The sequence below is a fragment of the Leopardus geoffroyi genome, chromosome A1 (assembly GCF_018350155.1).
Source record: "Leopardus geoffroyi isolate Oge1 chromosome A1, O.geoffroyi_Oge1_pat1.0, whole genome shotgun sequence".
Lineage (NCBI taxonomy): Eukaryota > Metazoa > Chordata > Mammalia > Carnivora > Felidae > Leopardus > Leopardus geoffroyi.
In genome coordinates, this window is record NC_059326.1 from 10,283,081 (window position 1) to 10,302,911 (window position 19,831).

The window sequence follows — 19,831 nt, forward strand, 5'->3', positions numbered from 1 at the left end:
TGAATAAATAATTCACTCACCCTTTAATTAAAATCGGATATCAAGTTTAAATTCAAAATCAAAATTGCTTACGGTACACGCGGTCTTAAGTGCAAAGGATTTATCATCTAAATACTATGCCAATCACTAAATATAAAGACAGATAATACAATGAATCTTAGGATGGCAACAGTTAACTAACAGCAAGTTTCATAGGAGCTTGGGAAAAAACATGGACCTTTCCAGAAATGTCCTGACAGCAACTCCAATTACAAGCTGTACCACTTTTGAACCTGTGTATATATCCACAAACAGCTCTGTCCACATCATCTTTCGAATGTCTAAGAAACTGAAAAAAGATAAAACCCCAAATATTCATATTTTCAAGGAATTTTATGAAGGAGGTGATGGTAAATTCACATTTGGGGTAGATGACACCCAACAGACAGGTGGATTTAGAGTAGTTACATAAAAATGACCAAATAGGTGACTATGCTAAAAGTCAGTTTCTGATTAGCATGGGACCCTTCAAAAGAGAGACCAAAAGTAAGCTCTTCCTCTAAAGAAATGATACACTTCCAATGTTCTGGGGAGTTGGGAGACTTCTTAGCTAAGGGGGCATACTCCATTATCAAGGAAAAAAGCAAAAACAAAAACCCCATGACGAATCATGATGGTACAAGAGATAATTAACAATAATGAGTACCTATATGTTCTTCTTTAAGTATTAAGTATAGTCCTAAATATCTTTGTGTATAGAATCTCTTGCTTTGCTTTATATCAAAAATAACTGTACAAACTAGAATAAAATTTAAGGATTGTTAACTTGGAACTTAGTCAAAACTACTTATATCAGACTGTGATATCCTAACTACAGATGCTGCTTTTCTTATCAACAACTTCTAGTTTTGGTGCTTTTGCTCTGCCAAACACACTTGAGCCTCTGAGCCACCTTCTTACTTGATAAGTAAGTTAAAATCAATTAGAGGGAAGGGGGTCAGCTATTTTCTAAAATCACTTGTTAACTAATACTCCTAGCCCAGGGAATTTCCCCCAAATCAATTCCTTATTGCACCACATTGTTATTCTAATCCCCCTGTGTGCTTTGTAACAACTGTCAACACCACACAACTGATTCGTGCTTTACAGTTGTGTTTCCCGTGTCTCCTCAGAATCATGCCTATTCCTAATCCATAGTTCAAGAAACATCAGCTGCAAATTTCTTTGAATCAGAAATTTCCTAGATGTTCCAGATCTGAAAATCCTGGTCTCCCCACAGCCTTAACAGATGTTTTTGGAAGTGTGCTCCCTTGTGATATCTATTAGACACAAGGTTCTGCTTACTGTATGACCCCACCACAATGAAACAAAGCAGAAATGGCTTAAGGAACGAGCAGCAAGAGAAAGGAGGGCTGAGAACGTAATACCTGCAGTGCACATCCTCTAGCTACTGCTTCATCTGCATTGAGTGTCGTGCTAATATCTTTTCCAAAGAATCGGGCAATTTTTTCTTTCACGGCTGGAATTCGTGTAGTGCCTCCAACGATCTCAACCGCACTCACATCTTCAACTCTGAGCTGAGTCTGTTCCAGAAGGGAATGAAGGGGAGCTTCTATCTTTTGCAGGAGGTCAGCACAGAGTTCTTCAAATTGTGCCCTTGGCAAATAAGAGGAACACTGTAAATTTTTAGAAAAAGCATCTGAAAGCCAATACTTTGTTCTATTTTTTTTGAAAATAATATTAACCCAATGAATTTGTTTTTCCTCAGACAACCTCCATTCCATATGGGCCAAATTTAACTGTACTGTAATTTATTAACTTTTAAAAAATATATATATATATACAGAACAGGTACAGAAAAGAAATGGGAGGAAAATTAGTTCCACCAGCATTAATGGAAAAAAATCACTATTCAGACTGCCGTTTTACTCCTAAATGGTTTTTGTGAAACCATTATTCAATTACTAGCCCAGAAACACCGAGAGTTGATAAACACTAAAAAGATCTCATCATGAGGACACTTAGCAAAGATCTTTTTAAAAAACCTCTTTGTAGGGGCACCTGGGTGGCTCAAGCTGGTTAAGTGTCCAACTTCGGCTCAGGTCATGATCTCGCGGTTCATGAGTTGAAGTCCCGCATCAGGCTCTCTGATGTCAGCACAGAACCTGCTTCAGATCCTCTGTCCTCACCCCCCCACCCCCACTCTCTCTCTCAAAAATAAACAAACATTTAAAAAAAAAAAAAAAACCAACAAAACCTATTTTTTATTTATTTTTTTTTTTTAATTTTTTTTTTCAATGTTTATTTATTTTTGGGACAGAGAGAGACAGAGCATGAACGGGGGAGGGGCAGAGAGAGAGGGAGACACAGAATCGGAAACAGGCTCCAGGCTCTGAGCCATCAGCCCAGAGCCTGACGCGGGGCTCGAACTCACGGACCGCGAGATCGTGACCTGGCTGAAGTCGGACGCTTAACCGACTGCGCCACCCAGGCGCCCCCAAAACCTATTTTTTAAAAAAATAAAAAACCTTTTCTCACAAGTGACCCTAATTCTAATGGTGTGAACAGTCCTAGTATATAGCATATAATCTTGAAAATGTGGACCAAGACTCTCAACACCACAGCTAGACTCACACCTGGGCTATAGTTTCAGCAAGAAGTTTCTTCTGTTTAATCTAGCAGAATTCAAGACGCACCTGTTCATCTTTCCGGAAACATCTTTGTCATTCATAAAGCACTCGATATTCAGTGGTAGGTCTGTGCTGTTAGAGCTCATTAGCTTTTTCAATTTTTCACATTCTTGATACAGACGAAGCAGTGCTCGAATCTTGGATTTTGCATCCAACTTGTACTTAGTTTTAAATTCTGCACAAAAATGTTCCACCAACTTTTCATCAAAGTTTTTCCCTCCTAAGAAAGGATCGAAAGCTGTTCCCAGTACCTAATTTAGTTAAAACAACATATAATCTGGTTATTTTCAATCATATTTTTAATCAGAATCTTAAATATTACTACACAAACAACTAAAGACTAATAAGATCAAAACTTTTATTTAAATTATAGTAACATGAAATCTAAGAAAAATGTTACCACCAAATCCAAATGAAATGCTGAATCTCTAATTTACTTTTAATGATTACATAGAAGATAATCTTAAAATGCTTCTCCTTCCTAAGCAAGAACACTTAAGGGTCTCCTAAAATAATCACGTCATCTTTATGGGGAGCAGTGTTAGGAATAAGTCCTTGTTACTATAGTACCCAAAATTCTGCTTCCTAAGAAGCACAAAGTCAAGAAGGCTCAGTAGCTTAAAGTAATGACAACTACAACACATTTAATATGTTTTGGTCATTTAGTTCAAATTTATGACTTTACCTTCAATTTTCCCTTGTTAAAGGCACAGGCAGACACTTGAAAAGCTGAGTGTCCCATATCAACGAAAACCACTATCCGAGGTTTCTCATCCAGGCTTGGGAGATCCTGCTTATAAATTCCGTAATTCAAAGCAACTACAAAAAAATAACTGTTTCAATTCCTTGTTTCACATTTTCTTAGGAATTTCATCATTACCGAAAGAATTATACATGCAGGAAACTTGGTGAACACGTTTCTTTCACATCTGACTTCATACTAATTTTCATGGCATAATTTTTTCCCTTTCTGATTTTAGAACAATGCTCTATTACTTTTCAATGAAGAGATGTGACAAAGAAAATGTACAAGGTGCAAATACAATGAAATGTAACCACAAACATTAGCAGGCTAATTACACCATACTTACATTTTAACCACAACCTGCCAGGAGAATGCTTATCCAAAAAAATTAAGAATTTAATATACAACTATAGCAATGGCAGTTCCTACCAATTTCTTTTTAGAGCCAAGGCAAATAACTGATCTACCTTAAGGAGACTGGGTCAGCTTTTTCTGAACTTTGAAGCCACCATATTTCTAAACATGTATAGCCTAAGGGTACACCTTTATTGATACTTGAATTAAGAGTTTTAGAGAATGCACATATTAGAAATATTCTGGAATAAAGTCTTACTTGCTTTGTCTGAATACACTAAATTGTAACTTGACTTTTTGTTCACCTGTAATCATAAAAAACTAGTAAAGGCTCTAGGAGGAAGGAACAGTGACTGGTCCGCTCACCACCCTATCTGTACCTAACACAATGTCTGGCAAATGGTACAGCTTAAATCAATATTTGATAGAAAATGAGTGATCAATGACTAAGGGGGAAAAATTTTTTTAACCTCATTAATACTCGTAGCCATGGTAGCTGTGAAACCCAAAATCCTAAGGTTTGGGGAAAATTTAACTATAAAAACCATGTGAGGAAATAAAAAACTAAATCCAACACACATAATACAAAGGACTGAAATATATACCTAGAAGTACTTCCTAATGACAACAGATTCATAAACTGACACAGTGACAATTTCTTATTAAACATAAGCATCTGAAAAAAAAACAGAATTCCTGCTTTCAAATCTAACCCATGTCTTTTAATAGGCTATGTTTCTATGGGTACATGAAAAAATGTTTGGCTAGGATATCTGACTTGTCTTAACTCAGTTCTGATAGTATATTCACTTCTACACAAAAGTAGCTTTTTTTTTCTTACCAGCTGTCATGTCATTCATAAGTCGTAGGCAGTTTAGGCCAACTATTTGTGCAGCATCTAATACAGATCGTCTCTCAGCATCTGTGAAGAAAGAGGGGACCTACCAACAAGAAAACAAAGAATCTTAAGTTGTCTAGAACACACACAAATTCCTCACGACCACTTGTAACACATTAACAACAGTCCAGATAAATATGTGCCTATCAAAATTATAAAACAGAAATAGACATTTACACTTAGTTTCTAGCAAGTTCCGTAACTTTCAGAAGAGTAGCTGTTTAAAAAAAAAAAAATGCCCCGAAACTGTATTATCAAAGTAATCTTTACTATAACCAAATTTTAACCCAAAATAAAAATTAATCAGGAGTCTTCACTAAGACATAGTGACAACTGCCTCTACCTAGTAAAAGAAAGCTTTAAATCTAAGTGTATGAAATACCATTTCCAAGCTAGTCTGAAATCTCTTATTTGGAAACCACAATGCTAAGTCAACATTTAATGTTAAACGTAACTAAACTACAGACAATACTACAGGTACCTAAAGGTAACGCACAGCTAATTCTCGTATACACCACTGCCCTGCAGTTTGCTATTCACTGTATTCAAGCATTAATAGATGATGAGGTACCTTCTAATTCTGTAGACCTGTTAAGATTACAAAAACATTTTTTGGCAAAGCCTGTTGATATTCCTAAAAAGAAGAGCAAAAACAGCTCAAGGGATGGGATGAAATTTCTTATGGTGCTGACCTGTGCTTTAGCTAGGTTAATTCTTTTGATCACTTTCTAGGACAGCACTTTAACTAGGACACTCTTCAGGAGAATCTAACAATACATTCATAGAATCACTTAACTAGAAAGTACCTAAGAGAAAACTTAGTACAGTGGCTTTCATTTTTTTCCCCAAAGTATTTGTAGCTGCTTCAGAAAGAGAGACAAGAGCAAAAGTGGGTCTCTGCTCACTTTTCGAATCAGGAACACTGCTTTCAGCAGTTTTTCCATATTAGCTTACTTAGAAAAAAAAAAAAGGAAAAATTACTGACTTGTAACTTAATTCTTAATTTTACCTGAGATTAATATTATTTCTCCATGCAACAGCCAAATACTCCTTTTTAGTAGAACATACTCTGTCTTGCAAGGGCAAGACAGGGCTCTCCACCTCATCCTTTCACGTCCTAGGACACAATGTCACCAAAGCTTCTGACTGGTCTGGGCAGGCCACCCTGCTCATGTTGTAATGCAAAGACCACGTGTGATGTAGTCCATTATAGACAGTCTTAGTGCGGAGCATAACCAGAGCAGATCAAAAGGTGACCCTACACATTTGGGAAAGCAGAATTGACAGCTGCCTTTTTGGCGTCCAAATAAAAGACTGACTTCTGTCCTTTTCAAATACCCCTTGATAACTTATCAACCGTCCACTGATAGTGGATTTTCCAGCGCTAAAAATCTTTTAAGTTTTGTTACTACTGGTAGGTTACATCGTAAAACTTCTAGTGAACTGGTTCACAACGGACAGAATTCTGAAAATCCCCATTAAGTGTACAGGTTGCCTAACAGTGTTGTTAACGGACAGCATTAGAACATCTTCCAATTCAACTGACCAGTCTTTTCAAAGAGTCCCACAAGAGATGGATTCGCACCTCCAGTCAGGAACTCCTGCAACTTCTTGCTAAAAATACCGCTCAAACATACTTTGCAATGCTCCTGAACACTCTGTTAATACAGTCCAGTAGGATTTTGATCTCTAGTAATAACACTTAAAGGGTAGGAAGAAAGGCAAATTAAAAGAAAACACACTGCCTTGTTGAATTCTACTTACTGAAATAACACAATCTGTTACTGGTTTCTTGAGGTTGTTTTCGGCAGTTTCCTTTAACTTTGTCAACAGCATGGCTGTTATCTGCTCCACACTAAACAGATGTTCTTCGTCCATGTACATTACCTGTATAAAGGAAAGAAAACATTTTAAACGGTGTAGTACTTAACGTTTACATGCTAATACTAACTTCCATATATTATTACGTATCTTCTTCTAGAAAATCTTTATTGTTGCAGCTGTCATTAAAGAAGAAAGGAACAGGACACCAAAAACCAAACCAACCAAACCCAAAATGCAACAAAGAACTTTTCTCTAGAGATGAAGAGAAAAAAAATCTAGGGTAAATTTTCCCCCTACCCAAAGTACTAGTGAAAACATTACACAAAGTAGTAAATTTCCATTCTAACTGAAGAGATGTATCACTGTGACAAATATCATTTTGTGTAGGTCATAACACAGGAATGCCTCCGCTAGTTTAAGAACAGATCTCTGGTTGCATTACACGAGTGCTCTTCAAACAATTGCAACTGGGCTGTAATGGAACAGACTTTTGTAACACAATGGAGAACTTTTTAAGCACCACTAAGTAAACCTAAATTTTAACAATTATAAAGAAGTCATAAGATACTAATTAAGTTATAGCAATATATGCCACTTAAATACTTTTCGGCCATTAAAACATATACCTACAGTTTAAAAGAACTTGACCAAAAAAAGATCATCTAATTAAGAAATCTGAGGTAAACATTTATTAAGAACTAGGTGTTTTTTTCTATAGGTGAATTTCATTTCCTATTAAGCACGTTAGTCAGTTAGATTACCTTTATTCCAACTCCACCATTTTTCATTGGAACCAAATCGTAACTTAAGTTTCCCTTCTCCTTTTGAATGAAGGGGTCATTGAATGCTCGGCCATGAAACCTTTTGAAGTTAGACACTGTGTTGTTTGCATGAGTGATTTGCTGAAAAAGAAATGAGAAGTTAGTTTTTTTTTCTAATTGGAACATCGGTAATTATAATTTTATAAAAAGTCAATTGTACGACTCAAACCATAATAGAAGTAACTTTCTCTGCAACCCTGGGAAATGCCAAAAGGTAGGAAATGAGAAGGAACAGGAGGCAATGCTGTCACTACAGACTTTTAAAAAGATTTCAAACCCTGCAAGATAAAATCAAAGACTGGGAAACTACCTCTAAAGCCCTGAACAAATCAAGAACTGCATCCCTGGGGCGCCTGGGTGGCGCAGTCGGTTAAGCATCCGACTTCAGCCAGGTCACGATCTCGCAGTCCGTGAGTTCGAGCCCCGCGTCGGGCTCTGGGCTGATGGCTCAGAGCCTGGAGCCTGTTTCCGATTCTGTGTCTCCCTCTCTCTCTGCCCCTCCCCCGTTCATGCTCTGTCTCTCTCTGTCCCAAAAATAAATAAACCTTCAAAAAAAAAAATTTTTTTTTAAATAAAAAAAATAAAAAAAAAAAAGAACTGCATCCCTTTATTTCATTCCTTTTTCCCCACTAAACTTACTAAGTTTTATATCCACCAAATACACGAATAAGGAGATCTAAAAGCACTACAAGTCAAATTACATTTTTTAAAAAAGTTAATGTTAATTGTTATAGTCTAATAAATTGTTAATTGGTCAGGATAAACATTTTGTGCCATAAAATACACGGGCTGCTATAATCATGGAATGTTAATTACCAGTACCAAAAAGCAGAAGCAGCAAGGATCATTCAAAATTTCTAAGTGACTTTTAACTGCATATTTTTGATGATTAGACTCCGGATTAAAAAGTCCCACTTCATAGTATATTTCACTCAAAGCACTCAACAGTGAAAACTGTATTTAAAATACAGAAACAATTAAAATAAAAGATTAAAAACAGACTTCTAAAGTAATGAAAATACCAGAACAGTTTCCTATTTACTGTTTTCTCTGGTCTACTTCTTTTAAAGGGAGGAATACAGCCTGGCAGTAGTTTTTCAAACATGGAATTTAAGCATGTTTATGTACTAAAATTCCCTGTGATTCTGAAATGGAGTTGAAGTGTATCTAGTAATCTACAGGCCACATCTGAGCCTCCACTGAGTCTCCTCACAGAACCACAAAAAAACTGCAACAGCATTGTAAGGTCTGGCATATCAATATTCTAAATAGCCATATTGAGGGAGACAGTTCCTCCACTGATGTGTCCCTTTTCTTTTAAGTATACCATTTTGAGTGTGCATAGCTATTTTTCTCTCCTTTGCCTTGTATCTCTTCCAACTTGCCTTATTATAGCATTCCAGGGCTTAGAGTTTTGCTTCTTTTTCAGCAGTACTATTTTCTGTGTTTAAAAGAATTTTTTCAATCTCTTTCTTACAGCCTCTCCAAACAGATTTCAAATTTCATGTTCTTTTCCTTTATTTTTTCCTCCCCGACCCTAAGGGTTCCTGGTTATAATGTGAGCCCTAAATGGAAGGGGCATACATAAATGTTCTAGTCACAATAACAAGTGAAGTTAATTTCAGTGACTTAGTCTAACAGATCCAAAATACTGTCATTCAACATGTACTCAGGTTGAATATTGATGAGATACTTTACTTCCTTGTAAGACTTCAAAAGCTCATGTGTATGTCCTACTTACTTCCCATTTCAATGCAGAGGAGGCAAATTCAAGTGTATCTAACAGCTACCCTGAAGACGGCACACATCTAGACACAGTTCTCCCAGTCTTACCTTACTAAGTAACCTGAAAATGCTTTTAAAATATAGAACTTCTAGAAGAAACCTTCCTTAACTCTTAAATGAGTATCACAATTCCACATGAAAGAACTTCAGGTGTCTCATTTATAATTTTTAAAAATTAGATAAATTAGAAGGTAGCAAAATCACTAAAAATTAAGGTTGGCAGATTAGAAAGTTAAGACAGATCTTACTCACTGAAAGAGGAAGGGAACAAAGAAAAAATAACCATCTAAGGGCTCTTAAAGAATACGTACATTACATTTCTAAAACTCAAACATAAACAGGCTACGACATTTCATAACCTCTCCCTTAAAAACGTGACCAGAATGGTCTTAAAGAACATACCTGATTTTTGGCTGCAACTCCAATGGTTCTGTTTTTTGATCCAAATGATATGACTGATCTAGAAAATATACAAACCACAGGTCTCAAAATGTTGAAAAGCATAGACGAGAAAATAATACACCAGTTTCCTACCCACGGTCGGGAGGTGCTGGTGGGCGGCACAAGTAGGGCACAATGTTGTAGTCTAAAGCTTTAGTCAGATACTTAGTAGAAGCCCACTTAATTGTTACTCTGAGAATCTAATCTAACGGGCAGTTAGCCAAAAAAGTCTGCTCATGGCTCAGGGGGCATTTTCCATTACTTCAAATACCCGTGTAATTCTCCAGGTCCCCAATTATTAGGAAATGGACATTAACTCTGAAAATACTTTGAATAAAGGGAATTATTAATTTGGCCCTGGCCACATGATCAGCAAAATATATGGAGTGAATTCCACTCTCAGTTGGCAACTCTGTACGAATCTAAGTATCACTGTCATACCGATTACTGTCCTGATATACCTCCACCCCTTCAGGATCAACAGATTGACATGAATCCAAACAAGTTGGCCTAAGTTAGGTTTCTGCAGTTTAAAAGCACAAAAGGGGCCTACGGGGAACTCTACTTGAGGAGGCCAAGTAAGCACGATGCAGAGCAAGTACCACAGCAAACAGAGTAGAATTGTTGAGGGAAAAGCATGAATAATTAGTTCCATTAATTAAGTCAGCTTTGAAGAGATGAAAAATGACCTCTGTGAGACAGCCTTCTCAGCAATGGAAATGGAATGGTAGCACAGAGCACAGATAAACTCAAGTCTTGTCAGGAGGAACGCAAATCAGATTTTAAATCAAGGCGCAGGTAGGTGAACAAAGTGGGAATATGCTGAGGGCACTAAACACGGGCTGCATCAAGTTTAAGGTTGCTCTGATACCCTAGACCCAAATTATCTGTGCAGGTGCTCTAAATAGCATCCTAAAAGCCGCAGAAGTGTTCAAGCAAAGGCTAGAACCTTCTGAAAACAAAGTAACATTCTAGGACTAGAGTAACCATTCACTTGCAGAACGACTTTACTCATTTTCCACTTGGAAATTAATAGTGGCCAATGCAAGTGAGTCAAATATCTATTGTATCAACAAGATCACAGGGAACTCCAATGCTGCCCTCTGTTTACCTTTTCTAGGGACATACCTGCTGTCTTCAGTTTCACAGTGGTCACCACAGCCACGCATACAATATTTTCCTAGTCTCATCTGAACAGCTTTTCTTTTTTATTGGATCAAAGAGAACAAAGATGTGAATTGTACCTAAGCATGAAAGCCTGACATACTGTCTTTCTTACCGTACTCCAATTATACAGACCTTTACATATCTAAAGAACAGACTGTAGATTTGCAAAGAGGTAGAATCGTGGAATAAGTCTTTCCAATGGTACTATCAATGTCAAACATTTGCTAATTTTCTGAGTTTCCATTCACCTTCACAAATGGCCATCTGCACTCAAACTGCGATACAAACACGGTCATCCTACCTGTGAGCTCAAGGTATCATTCTGGGCTTTTTATCTTGGGTTTCAGACGTTGAAAAAATTACTACCTACATTAATTTTCCTGAGAAGGAATCAGTTGTTTCCATCAATGTACATGCAGGCGTGTTTGCATGATGATCTTCAGAAAATAAGCCCTTTGAAAAAGTTGCTTTAATAAAATGTTGCCCTTGCCCACCCCATGCTGCTGTGGAATAGAACATTCTAATTCTGACCACATCCATCCCCGAATTCTAGCACAAAAGTGTGCAATTTTCATCTTATCTCCTTTATTTACACTGTGCAAAATTAATAAACTAGAACATGATTTAGGATTCCTCCTGAACGGCTCTCCTAAAACGAGCAAAAGGCCGTTTACATCTTCACAAACGATCCCAGGCACGAAGTCTACCAGCGTTAGCAACCGAAAGTGCGCAAGAAAAGGCATCTATCAAAGGAGTGATTCTGCGGTCGCTAACAACAATCCGCCCGCTCACTGGACAAGCAGCAGCATACAGGCTCTGGAAGCTTCTAGTTCATTTCGGAGACTCAATGCGGAAGAAAAAGCTCAGCAGCCCCGCATCTGCGGTGCGCAGAGGCATGCTCGGAAGGAGGGGGACAAGCTGGGGGCGGCTCAGTCAGCTCAGAAGCCGCGTGGGGAAACGGGGGCGGCCGCGGAAGCAGCGAACTGAGGCTTGCCAAGGAAAGGGAACGAAATCGCGGGCTTGGCCTTAGCTCTCCCATCAGTAGGAAGCCCGCCCCAGAAGCGACGACCCTGGGACTCTCCACTCTGAGACTATTCTTGGCCTCCGGATCGCCAAAACGACCCCCCTCCAGTCCTGACGGCAAGCCCCCACCCCTGTCGGGCAAGCATCCTGCCGGGCCGGGCCGCCGGTTCCCAACCTTCTCCAGGGGCGCACCGCTACCCACATCGCCCTCCGTTCGGCCCGGCGCGCCGCAGCCCGCCCGCGAGCCCCGGGTCCCCACGGTCCCCAGCCCCGGCCCCTGCTCTCTCCCCGCACTCCAGAACCTCCCCCGGCGCCCCCGCAGGCTCCCACTTACGGGGTGCAGCGGTCGCTGAACTCGTTGGCGATGGTCTCGATGCCCCCAGCCCGGGCCACCGCAATGTAACAGCTCTGCGAGCCCACGTCCAGCCCCACCACCGACATGGCCGGGTCGCGGTCCGCCTCCGCCTCGGCTCTGGGTCTGGGTCTGCGTCCTCCTGCCGCCCTCCCGCTGCTTCGGCAGCCGCTTCCTGCCCCGGCCGCGCGCGGCTCCCGCGGGGTCCGACCGCTCCTCTGTCACTCGGACGGAAACGCGAACGGCCCGCCTGCCGGCGCCTCCGGCTTCCCGGGGACAGTGGCAGCACTCGGAGGACTAAGCACGGGAGAAAGCGGCGCTCGGTCTCCGCGGGGCGCTCCTCAAGCTCGGGAGGACTGTCTCGATCTGCCCCCGCTGCTCACCGGCGCGGCGCTCAACTACCGACCCAAAAGGGGAGGTCCCAATTCCTCAGCCTTATGTATCGCACTGATCAGAACTTTCCAGAATCTGCGGCATTTACTCACCGGCGCCTCCACCGGCCCCTCCACGTGCCACTTCCGCTTCCTTCTTCTCGAGCCTTCTCGAAAGATTCTACCCAATGGGTGGCTGGTCCCTCTGGGGTTGGCCGCGGTTGCCATAGTGGCAGAAGAGCCGCTCCGGCGCTATTGGCTCAAGCCGGCCAGACTGACCCACCTACGTCCCCGCCCGCCCTAGCCACAGCTCTTTGCTCTCCGAATAAAACGGACAATGAAGACTGACCCCAAAAATCGTAATCTTCACGGTTTACTAATGGGTGATGGTGTGCGACCCCGAGGGGCTGAGAGCGGGGAAACAAACCCCACTTCTGCGGAGACCCTAGACCCCTACACCCCGAGGAGGCCGACCAGCTGTCAACAGAGCATGTCGGGAACCGTAGTCCGGCCGGGAGCCGGTGTGCGCCTTGTATGCTGGGATATGTAGTTCCGGCCGCAGTGCGTGCCGGGACCCGGCTTTGTTTTAGGGAGTTCGCGGGAGAGGCCCGGTTCCTTGTACTGTGTTTGCGCGCCTTCTCCAGCAGTGGCATCTTGTTTGCTGTTTGGTGTGTATTTGCTTCTATTGTTGTACAGATCACCCCACAGTGAATTATGAATTAGAATAAGGAATTTCCGTTGATGCGGCTAATAATAGGCACAGGGTGTGTGTTAAAAGTTCTTGTATTCATCAGCCGGCAGGATATTCTTTTTGTGGAATAAACTATAAGAGGTTGTTGTTGTTGTTATTGTTTGTAAAGGAAGCCCTTTTAAATGTGGCGTAATTTGGAATGCGGTCTGTAGTATCCCTTGCTGTTTATTTTTGAAGTTTGACTTGAGCAGACCTCGTTTTACCCTGCCACTCCTGGCCATAAATTATTAAGTTTTGCTTCTTGTTTGATCTTGTTTCTTTCCCTGAACAGTGGTGTTGCTGTCAGCTTGTTTTCGGTAAAGAGACAAGGACGAAAAGGAAAAAAAAAAGGTGGAATTCTGCTCCTATTACGTCTTTTACACACTTTTGTGTCTTTCAAGTTGTCCTGGTAACTCCTTGCTCACTCTCCCCCCGGGCACGGAGAAATATAAGCACAGTTCACATGTGTGTAACTGGATAAGGTAGTAGTAGTGAGCTGGAGATACAAAAATATGTCTCCTGAAAAGTATGGCAATTCTTAGAAGGTTATAATAGAAGCCTGGGAGGCCGGCTTTTATTACATACAAAGTAAATTGCGTGTGCGTTTCGGTGGTTGGCCCCGCATTTAGACGAACTACTTAACTTTTTAATTGCTTCAGTAGCTATCTAAAGGTGATTGTATTCTTACCTTTGAAAATTGTTTAGCTGTACTGATTTTTTGTTTTGCCTTCCAAAAACTTCTCTCACCCCCACTTTGTTTGCATAACAAAACCTTGTATTAAAATCACCGGAATGGTAGCACCTTTGAACAGAAAGAAGGGAACAGTTCTTGCCTTTAGAGCTAGACAGTTTCAAGTCAGAGTCAAATCCGGGGCTATACTAAGATACTTTATAGCACAGCTTGTAAGAGTACCAGCCTTCCAGAGTTAGACTTTATGGGCTTTGATTCTGGCTCTAGATACTTATGAATTTGCCAGCTGTGAGGCCTTGAGATAATTACTAAACCTTCTTGAGTTCCACCTGGTAGGTTGTATGTAATAACTGAGGATGTATGTAAACCACCAAACGTATGTCCTTATTATGTGATATCTGGGTAATCTTCAAATTGTTATTGGGGCTTTGGTTTCATTTGTAAAAATGGAGATAACTATCTTTGTTGGGAGTTTGGAAGGATTACATATAAGTACAACATCTACATGGTAGTTGGCATTCAACAAATTATAGTAGTTGTAATATTATTCAAGAAAAGCCAGCATCTGGGGCGCCTGGGTGGCGCAGTCGGTTAAGCGTCCGACTTCAGTCAGGTCACGATCTCGCGGTCCGGGAGTTCGAGCCCCGCGTCAGGCTCTGGGCTGATGGCTCAGAGCCTGGAGCCTGTTTCGGATTCTGTGTCTCCCTCTCTCTCTGCCCCTCCCCCGTTCATGCTCTGTCTCTCTCTGTCCCAAAAAAAAAAAAAAAAAAAAAGAAAAGCCAGCACCACAACTGCTATCTCAGCTCACGCTTCCATGAATGCTGAGTTGTACATGTTCGTAGCCCCCTTTTATTTAATCAGTTCACGTTAACTAATTATTGGGACAGGTGAGTGAGTAGGGGCCGTATGAACTATCACATTATTATCTAATTAGATAATACTACGCTTATTATTTAATTAGAATCCTTGTTTGTATTTATCCTATTTTACTATTTTATTTGGATTTATTACATTTTTATTTTTTTAATTTTTTTACATGTATTTATTTTTGAGAGACACAGAGAGACAGAGCATGAGCAGGGGAGGGGCAGAGAGAGAGGGAGACACAGAATCCAAAGCAGGCTCCAGGCTCCGAGCTGTCAGCACAGAGCCTGACGCGGGGCTCGAACCCACAAACCGTGAGATCACGACCTGAGCCAAAGTCGGACGTTTAACCGACTGAGCCATCCAGGCGCCCCGATATATTACATTTTTAATACACATAACTTCTCACACTATTTCTGTCATAGTGTCAGAAATTTTAGGATCAAATAAAGAACAGACAAAAATTATCCCCACACATCATTGCTAATTATGGAGCCAAAGGGAAACAAGGAATTAAGGTGACTTTATCCTAAATCTGCTAGCAGGTATCCTTGCAGTTACTAGGGTTTTTCCCCCCATATTTGACGAACAAGAGAGTCATCAACATTGGAAACAGAAACAGCTCCCAAAGAATAATAAAACAAAAATGCAAAGACGAAAGAAAAGCCCAAACAAAAATGCCATTCCGAGAGATCATGTGCAGTAAATATAAACAAACGTTGTGATGGGCTTCCTTAAAAGGAAGGAAGAGATGGGCAAAACAATGGTCATGTAGGTAGAATAATGGACACGAAGGTGCCCATGATCTTCAACTTCTGGTGTGAGTCACTATTGTGGCTGCCTCTGTATTCAGCCTGTGCCAGGTGCGGGGGGGTTACAGAAGCAAAGAAAATTTGTTCCAAATCAGGAGTTTTGCAAGCTTCTCTACTGTCCCTGTGCATCTGAATGCTCAAACACCTCAAATCTTGTCCATTTGAGTCTTTTCCAATATTTGCTTTCTAAAAGATTTTTCCTTCTCATATATTAACTTGAAAATTGTTCTTTGACAATTAATTCTGATAAAACCTATTCTGTCTTAATTTTGAGTGATACTAGAAAGAATGATTACCTAAAAGTAGGAATGCATGGAAAAATCCTGAAGGAAATAAAGACTGGTGGGCTTTTTTTTTTTTTCCCCTCCCGACTTAAAAAGAATCACCATATAACAAATGTGGTTAGCAAAAACTCAAATTATAGGATAAAGTTCATATCTGCCCCTCCAAGCTTAGTGTGAACCACTTTCTCCTTGGGGGCCAATGACCTCTTTTCGCCACCTCAAAGCTTTCGTGCACCCCGCCACCCCCAAGCTCTTCCTTGGGCTCTTGGCTAGGCCAAGGCCAGCTCCTTGTCAGTCTCCAAAACTGAGTTTGAATCTCATGTACAGAGAAAGTTTCTGAGTGCCCCCCAGTTAGGACATGACTCTTCCCCAAGAAACACCCAAGTGATTGTTTAGTTATTTTTTTTTTTATTTTATTTTTTTTTTTAATTTTTTTTTTCAACGTTTATTTATTTTTGGGACAGAGAGAGACAGAGCATGAACGGGGGAGGGGCAGAGAGAGAGGGAGACACAGAATCAGAAACAGGCTCCAGGCTCTGAGCCATCAGCCCAGAGCCTGACGCGGGGCTCGAACTCAGGGACCGCGAGATCGTGACCTGGCTGAAGTCGGACGCTTAACCGACTGCGCCACCCAGGCGCCCCGATTGTTTAGTTATTAAGGAGAAGCTGATGCCAGACTTTGCAGCCAAGGGTAGTCACTGTTTGGTTTAAGCCAGTCAGCACATTCCATTCTTCCTGGCCACAGTCATTGGTTTAGGGATGGGCACGTGACCTACACAGTCCACTCAGGTGATTCTCAGTGTTATTGCTTAGAACACTGGGATGTGAGTGTTCCATGTGTGCCCCATTCCATCTCCTTGCCTTCCCGTAGGCACCCTTAAGTGAGGTTATGAGACCAACAATTGTTATGATGGACCTTACTGCCATGCTGGAAAGGAAGTTGGAATAGACACTTGGATAGATATTGGAGCCTGGGCATTAAGTCAATCCTGAGATCCATCCTACCTCTGGAGTTAGGTGAAACCATATTTTTCTTCACTGTTTAGGCCAGCTGGACTTGGGAGTGTCTGTTATTTGCTGCTAAAAACATCCTAATTTCCTCGGCAAGGTAGGTCTTCCTTGTCTATACTATCGAAAACATCTTCTAGTTATTCTCTATTGTTATCCATTTATTTCCTTAACAATATGTACCACACTCTGAAATTAAATTGTTTGTTTACTTAGTTATTTATCTGCTTATTTGCTTATTTCCTCTCTTCAAATTGTGTGGCTCAGGAAAGCAGTGCCCTTGTTTTTCTTCTTCACAGTGCCATAATGGATACTCAATAAATATTTGGTGAATTATCAGGAGACAGAAATACATCACAAACTTACTGGGAAAAAAGAGACATGTGTCAGCTTTCCTCTAACACCAGGTTTCTCAACCTTGGCGCCGTTGACATTTTAGGCCAGATGATTCTTTGCTGTGTATGGGCTGTCCTAGAGTGTTTCGCAGTACCACAGGTCTTTACCCACTAGCCACCAGCAGTAGGAAAATAAATGTCCCTGATTGAGAACCATTGCTATCATATCTATAAGATTTTCACTTAAGCTTACCTGGCACAAAGATGCATAGATGTTTTTGAGAGAAAATAGACTAACATTTGATTCTGAACCCGGAGGCTAAGTCAGACTATGAATAAGTCAGACAGTTCCAGCCAGTAGGCGAGGAGGGGTCGTGTGTCTCCCATTTGGCTACAGGACATGCCTTGCTGTTGTGAAAAGGGGCCCTGCCCATTTCGAGTGGTTGATTTTGCCTGTGATTGAGGAGTCTTTTTGTGATTATAAATTATTTCAGACAAATGTATGTGACTCCCCACTCTTCTTTGCCTTAGTTGCCTTACTTATGACCTAATAATTAGAATTCCTGCACTGTTACTGAAAATTATTAAGCAATTCTTATATCTATGGTTACCTTAACCATTCTACTGTGGTAGAAATAAGAGATTTCATATTTGGATAACTGGGATCATTGCTGCCCTACATAATATTCTGATTTTTCATCCTGAAATCTAAATTTGTAAGCCAGAAACAGATTCCTTTTTTTTTTTTTTTTTCTTTTCTTTGTTTCTTCAGCACATGTAAGAAAAAGGAAAGGAAGAAGAATTGGTACCCTATGTCTTCTCTTTTCTGAACCGTAATGGGGTAAATTCAAAGTCCTTGTAAATAAAGATGAGTCATTTCCCTGCCACTATTTGGATTTGCCCTGTTGGAAGAAGTACCTTCATTTTAGTGGGAAACAATCACCGAAGTGTTGGTGTTTTCCTGTGGTCGTTTATGTTTTTTTGTTTTTTGTTTTTTTTTTTTATGCATCAGGCAGATTCTGAGACCAGGATGTGTCTGAGTTCCAGAAATGTTAGCATCTTTACAGATGCTGTTGTTAGATGGCACCTTAGGTTTATGGAACCCACGTATATTCAGTTTCCCGAATGAATTAATAATCCACTCAGGAGGGTGGGTTGTTTTCACTGGGCAAGTCAGACCATTATTTCATTTGTGCCCAGTGAAATGAAATCCCTCTTTCTAGAGACTTCAGGAGAACCGGCTGCCTGATTACAAAGTCAGATCTCGGCAGAGATGGATATAATGACAAAAGGTCAGTTGTCTTGCGGTGGACAACTGGAATAATTGGAAAAGAGAGAGACATGAGAACTAAGAGTCATGCAAATTAAAGTTGCTTCTGAAAATTCACCAACAAAAAGAAGAAATAGCAAAAAGGCAGCAAAAAATGCTGCCAATTCTGAACGATGAGGCACTCCAAGATAATAGCAAATGCCTTCCAACTGCTTTCTATATCAACAAACATAAGGTTTAAGGTATGAGTAAAGCATTGGAGAAGATGTATCCCTCCAACCTCCCAGAGACAGAAAAACACAATTACTGGTAGGAACCTGAAACCGGCTATTTAGATTGTGGAACATTAAGTCTGTTTTTCCTGAGGAAGTTTGTGTGTCGTTTTCTTCTCATTAAAAAAAAAAAAAAGCACACTCCACGAGTCTGTTACGGCGCTTTATTTTGCCCTTGCAAAGTCTCCCTTCTGAGGAGTTCACCCTTTCTCAACTGTTTTTAATTTTTTGACAGGTCAGTTTCTTCTCTTTGGTCTCTAAGGGAAGGAACAGGGTTAGCCCAGAACAAAAGGTCGGGAGTGTCTGTAGTGCCTGACCCTGCCTTTTCATACCTGCCTCCAGCCTCCTCATTTACTATTGGTTGTGTCTCATACGTGGCCGAATGCAAGTCCCTGACCTGCCTCTGCTAAGGTTCTTAACATATGCATGCTCTTTTCCTATTTGATTTCTCTTTGGCCTTCCAAACGCTGAGAGACCCACCAGCAGAAGGCAGCCTCAGTCCTGCGAGGCAGTCAGAAAAGGGCCTGTTTCTCCCAGAACAAACCAGTACAGAACTTTATTTCGTCCGGCCCCACGCTGGCCGCGTTTGACCTTCCAATGGTCAGGACACCTCCTAAGGAAGAGGAAGGACCAACTATGCTTGTTACCCCTGGGGGACAGAGATGAAAGCAAAGGACATTTTTGTTCCTTGGGAGTACAGGAAGCCCCACCCTTACTACTGTGATCTATGACCTATTCTTGGGGATCACATTTGTCCTTGAACAGAACTCTTCCCTGAGGGAGAGTTTATAAGTAAGAGAGTGTGAGGATGCTTGGCAGGGATGGTGGGAGAAAGACTGTAATATTGAGGAGCACGGGGCTGTTTCCAAAACGGATAGCAAGGACCTTGTTGGCTTTTTTCAATAGTAGTGGGTCTCTAGGAAATTAATCATAATAAAATAAAACCAAAATGGCCAAAAACTGTGTGCTTTAAATATGTCCTTCCAGTTTACATAATTAAAATGCCTCTAAGCCTTCAGCTTGAAATGCTTTTTCTGCTAACTGGTCAACTTTGCACCTCGCTGATTACAGAGTAGCCCTTGGCTTCACCTACCAGCGGATGAGCACCTTCAGTG

At 40.9% G+C, this 19,831-nt stretch overlaps 1 protein-coding gene across 1 annotated transcript in view; it reads right to left on the reverse strand.

Moving 5' to 3' along the window:
* HSPH1 (heat shock protein family H (Hsp110) member 1) overlaps window positions 1–12,618 on the reverse strand; it is a 25,086-nt gene extending 12,468 nt beyond the window's left edge. The window contains exons 1-8 of the mRNA XM_045471103.1: window positions 12,062–12,618; window positions 9,499–9,556; window positions 7,252–7,392; window positions 6,431–6,553; window positions 4,610–4,709; window positions 3,355–3,488; window positions 2,676–2,920; window positions 1,407–1,635 (exon numbers count right to left, since the gene is read on the reverse strand). Coding sequence (XP_045327059.1) covers window positions 1,407–1,635; window positions 2,676–2,920; window positions 3,355–3,488; window positions 4,610–4,709; window positions 6,431–6,553; window positions 7,252–7,392; window positions 9,499–9,556; window positions 12,062–12,168 — 1,137 coding nt within the window. The 5' untranslated portion in view covers window positions 12,169–12,618. The remainder of the gene's footprint in view (window positions 1–1,406; window positions 1,636–2,675; window positions 2,921–3,354; window positions 3,489–4,609; window positions 4,710–6,430; window positions 6,554–7,251; window positions 7,393–9,498; window positions 9,557–12,061) is intronic.
* Between the last annotated feature and the right edge of the window lie 7,213 nt (window positions 12,619–19,831).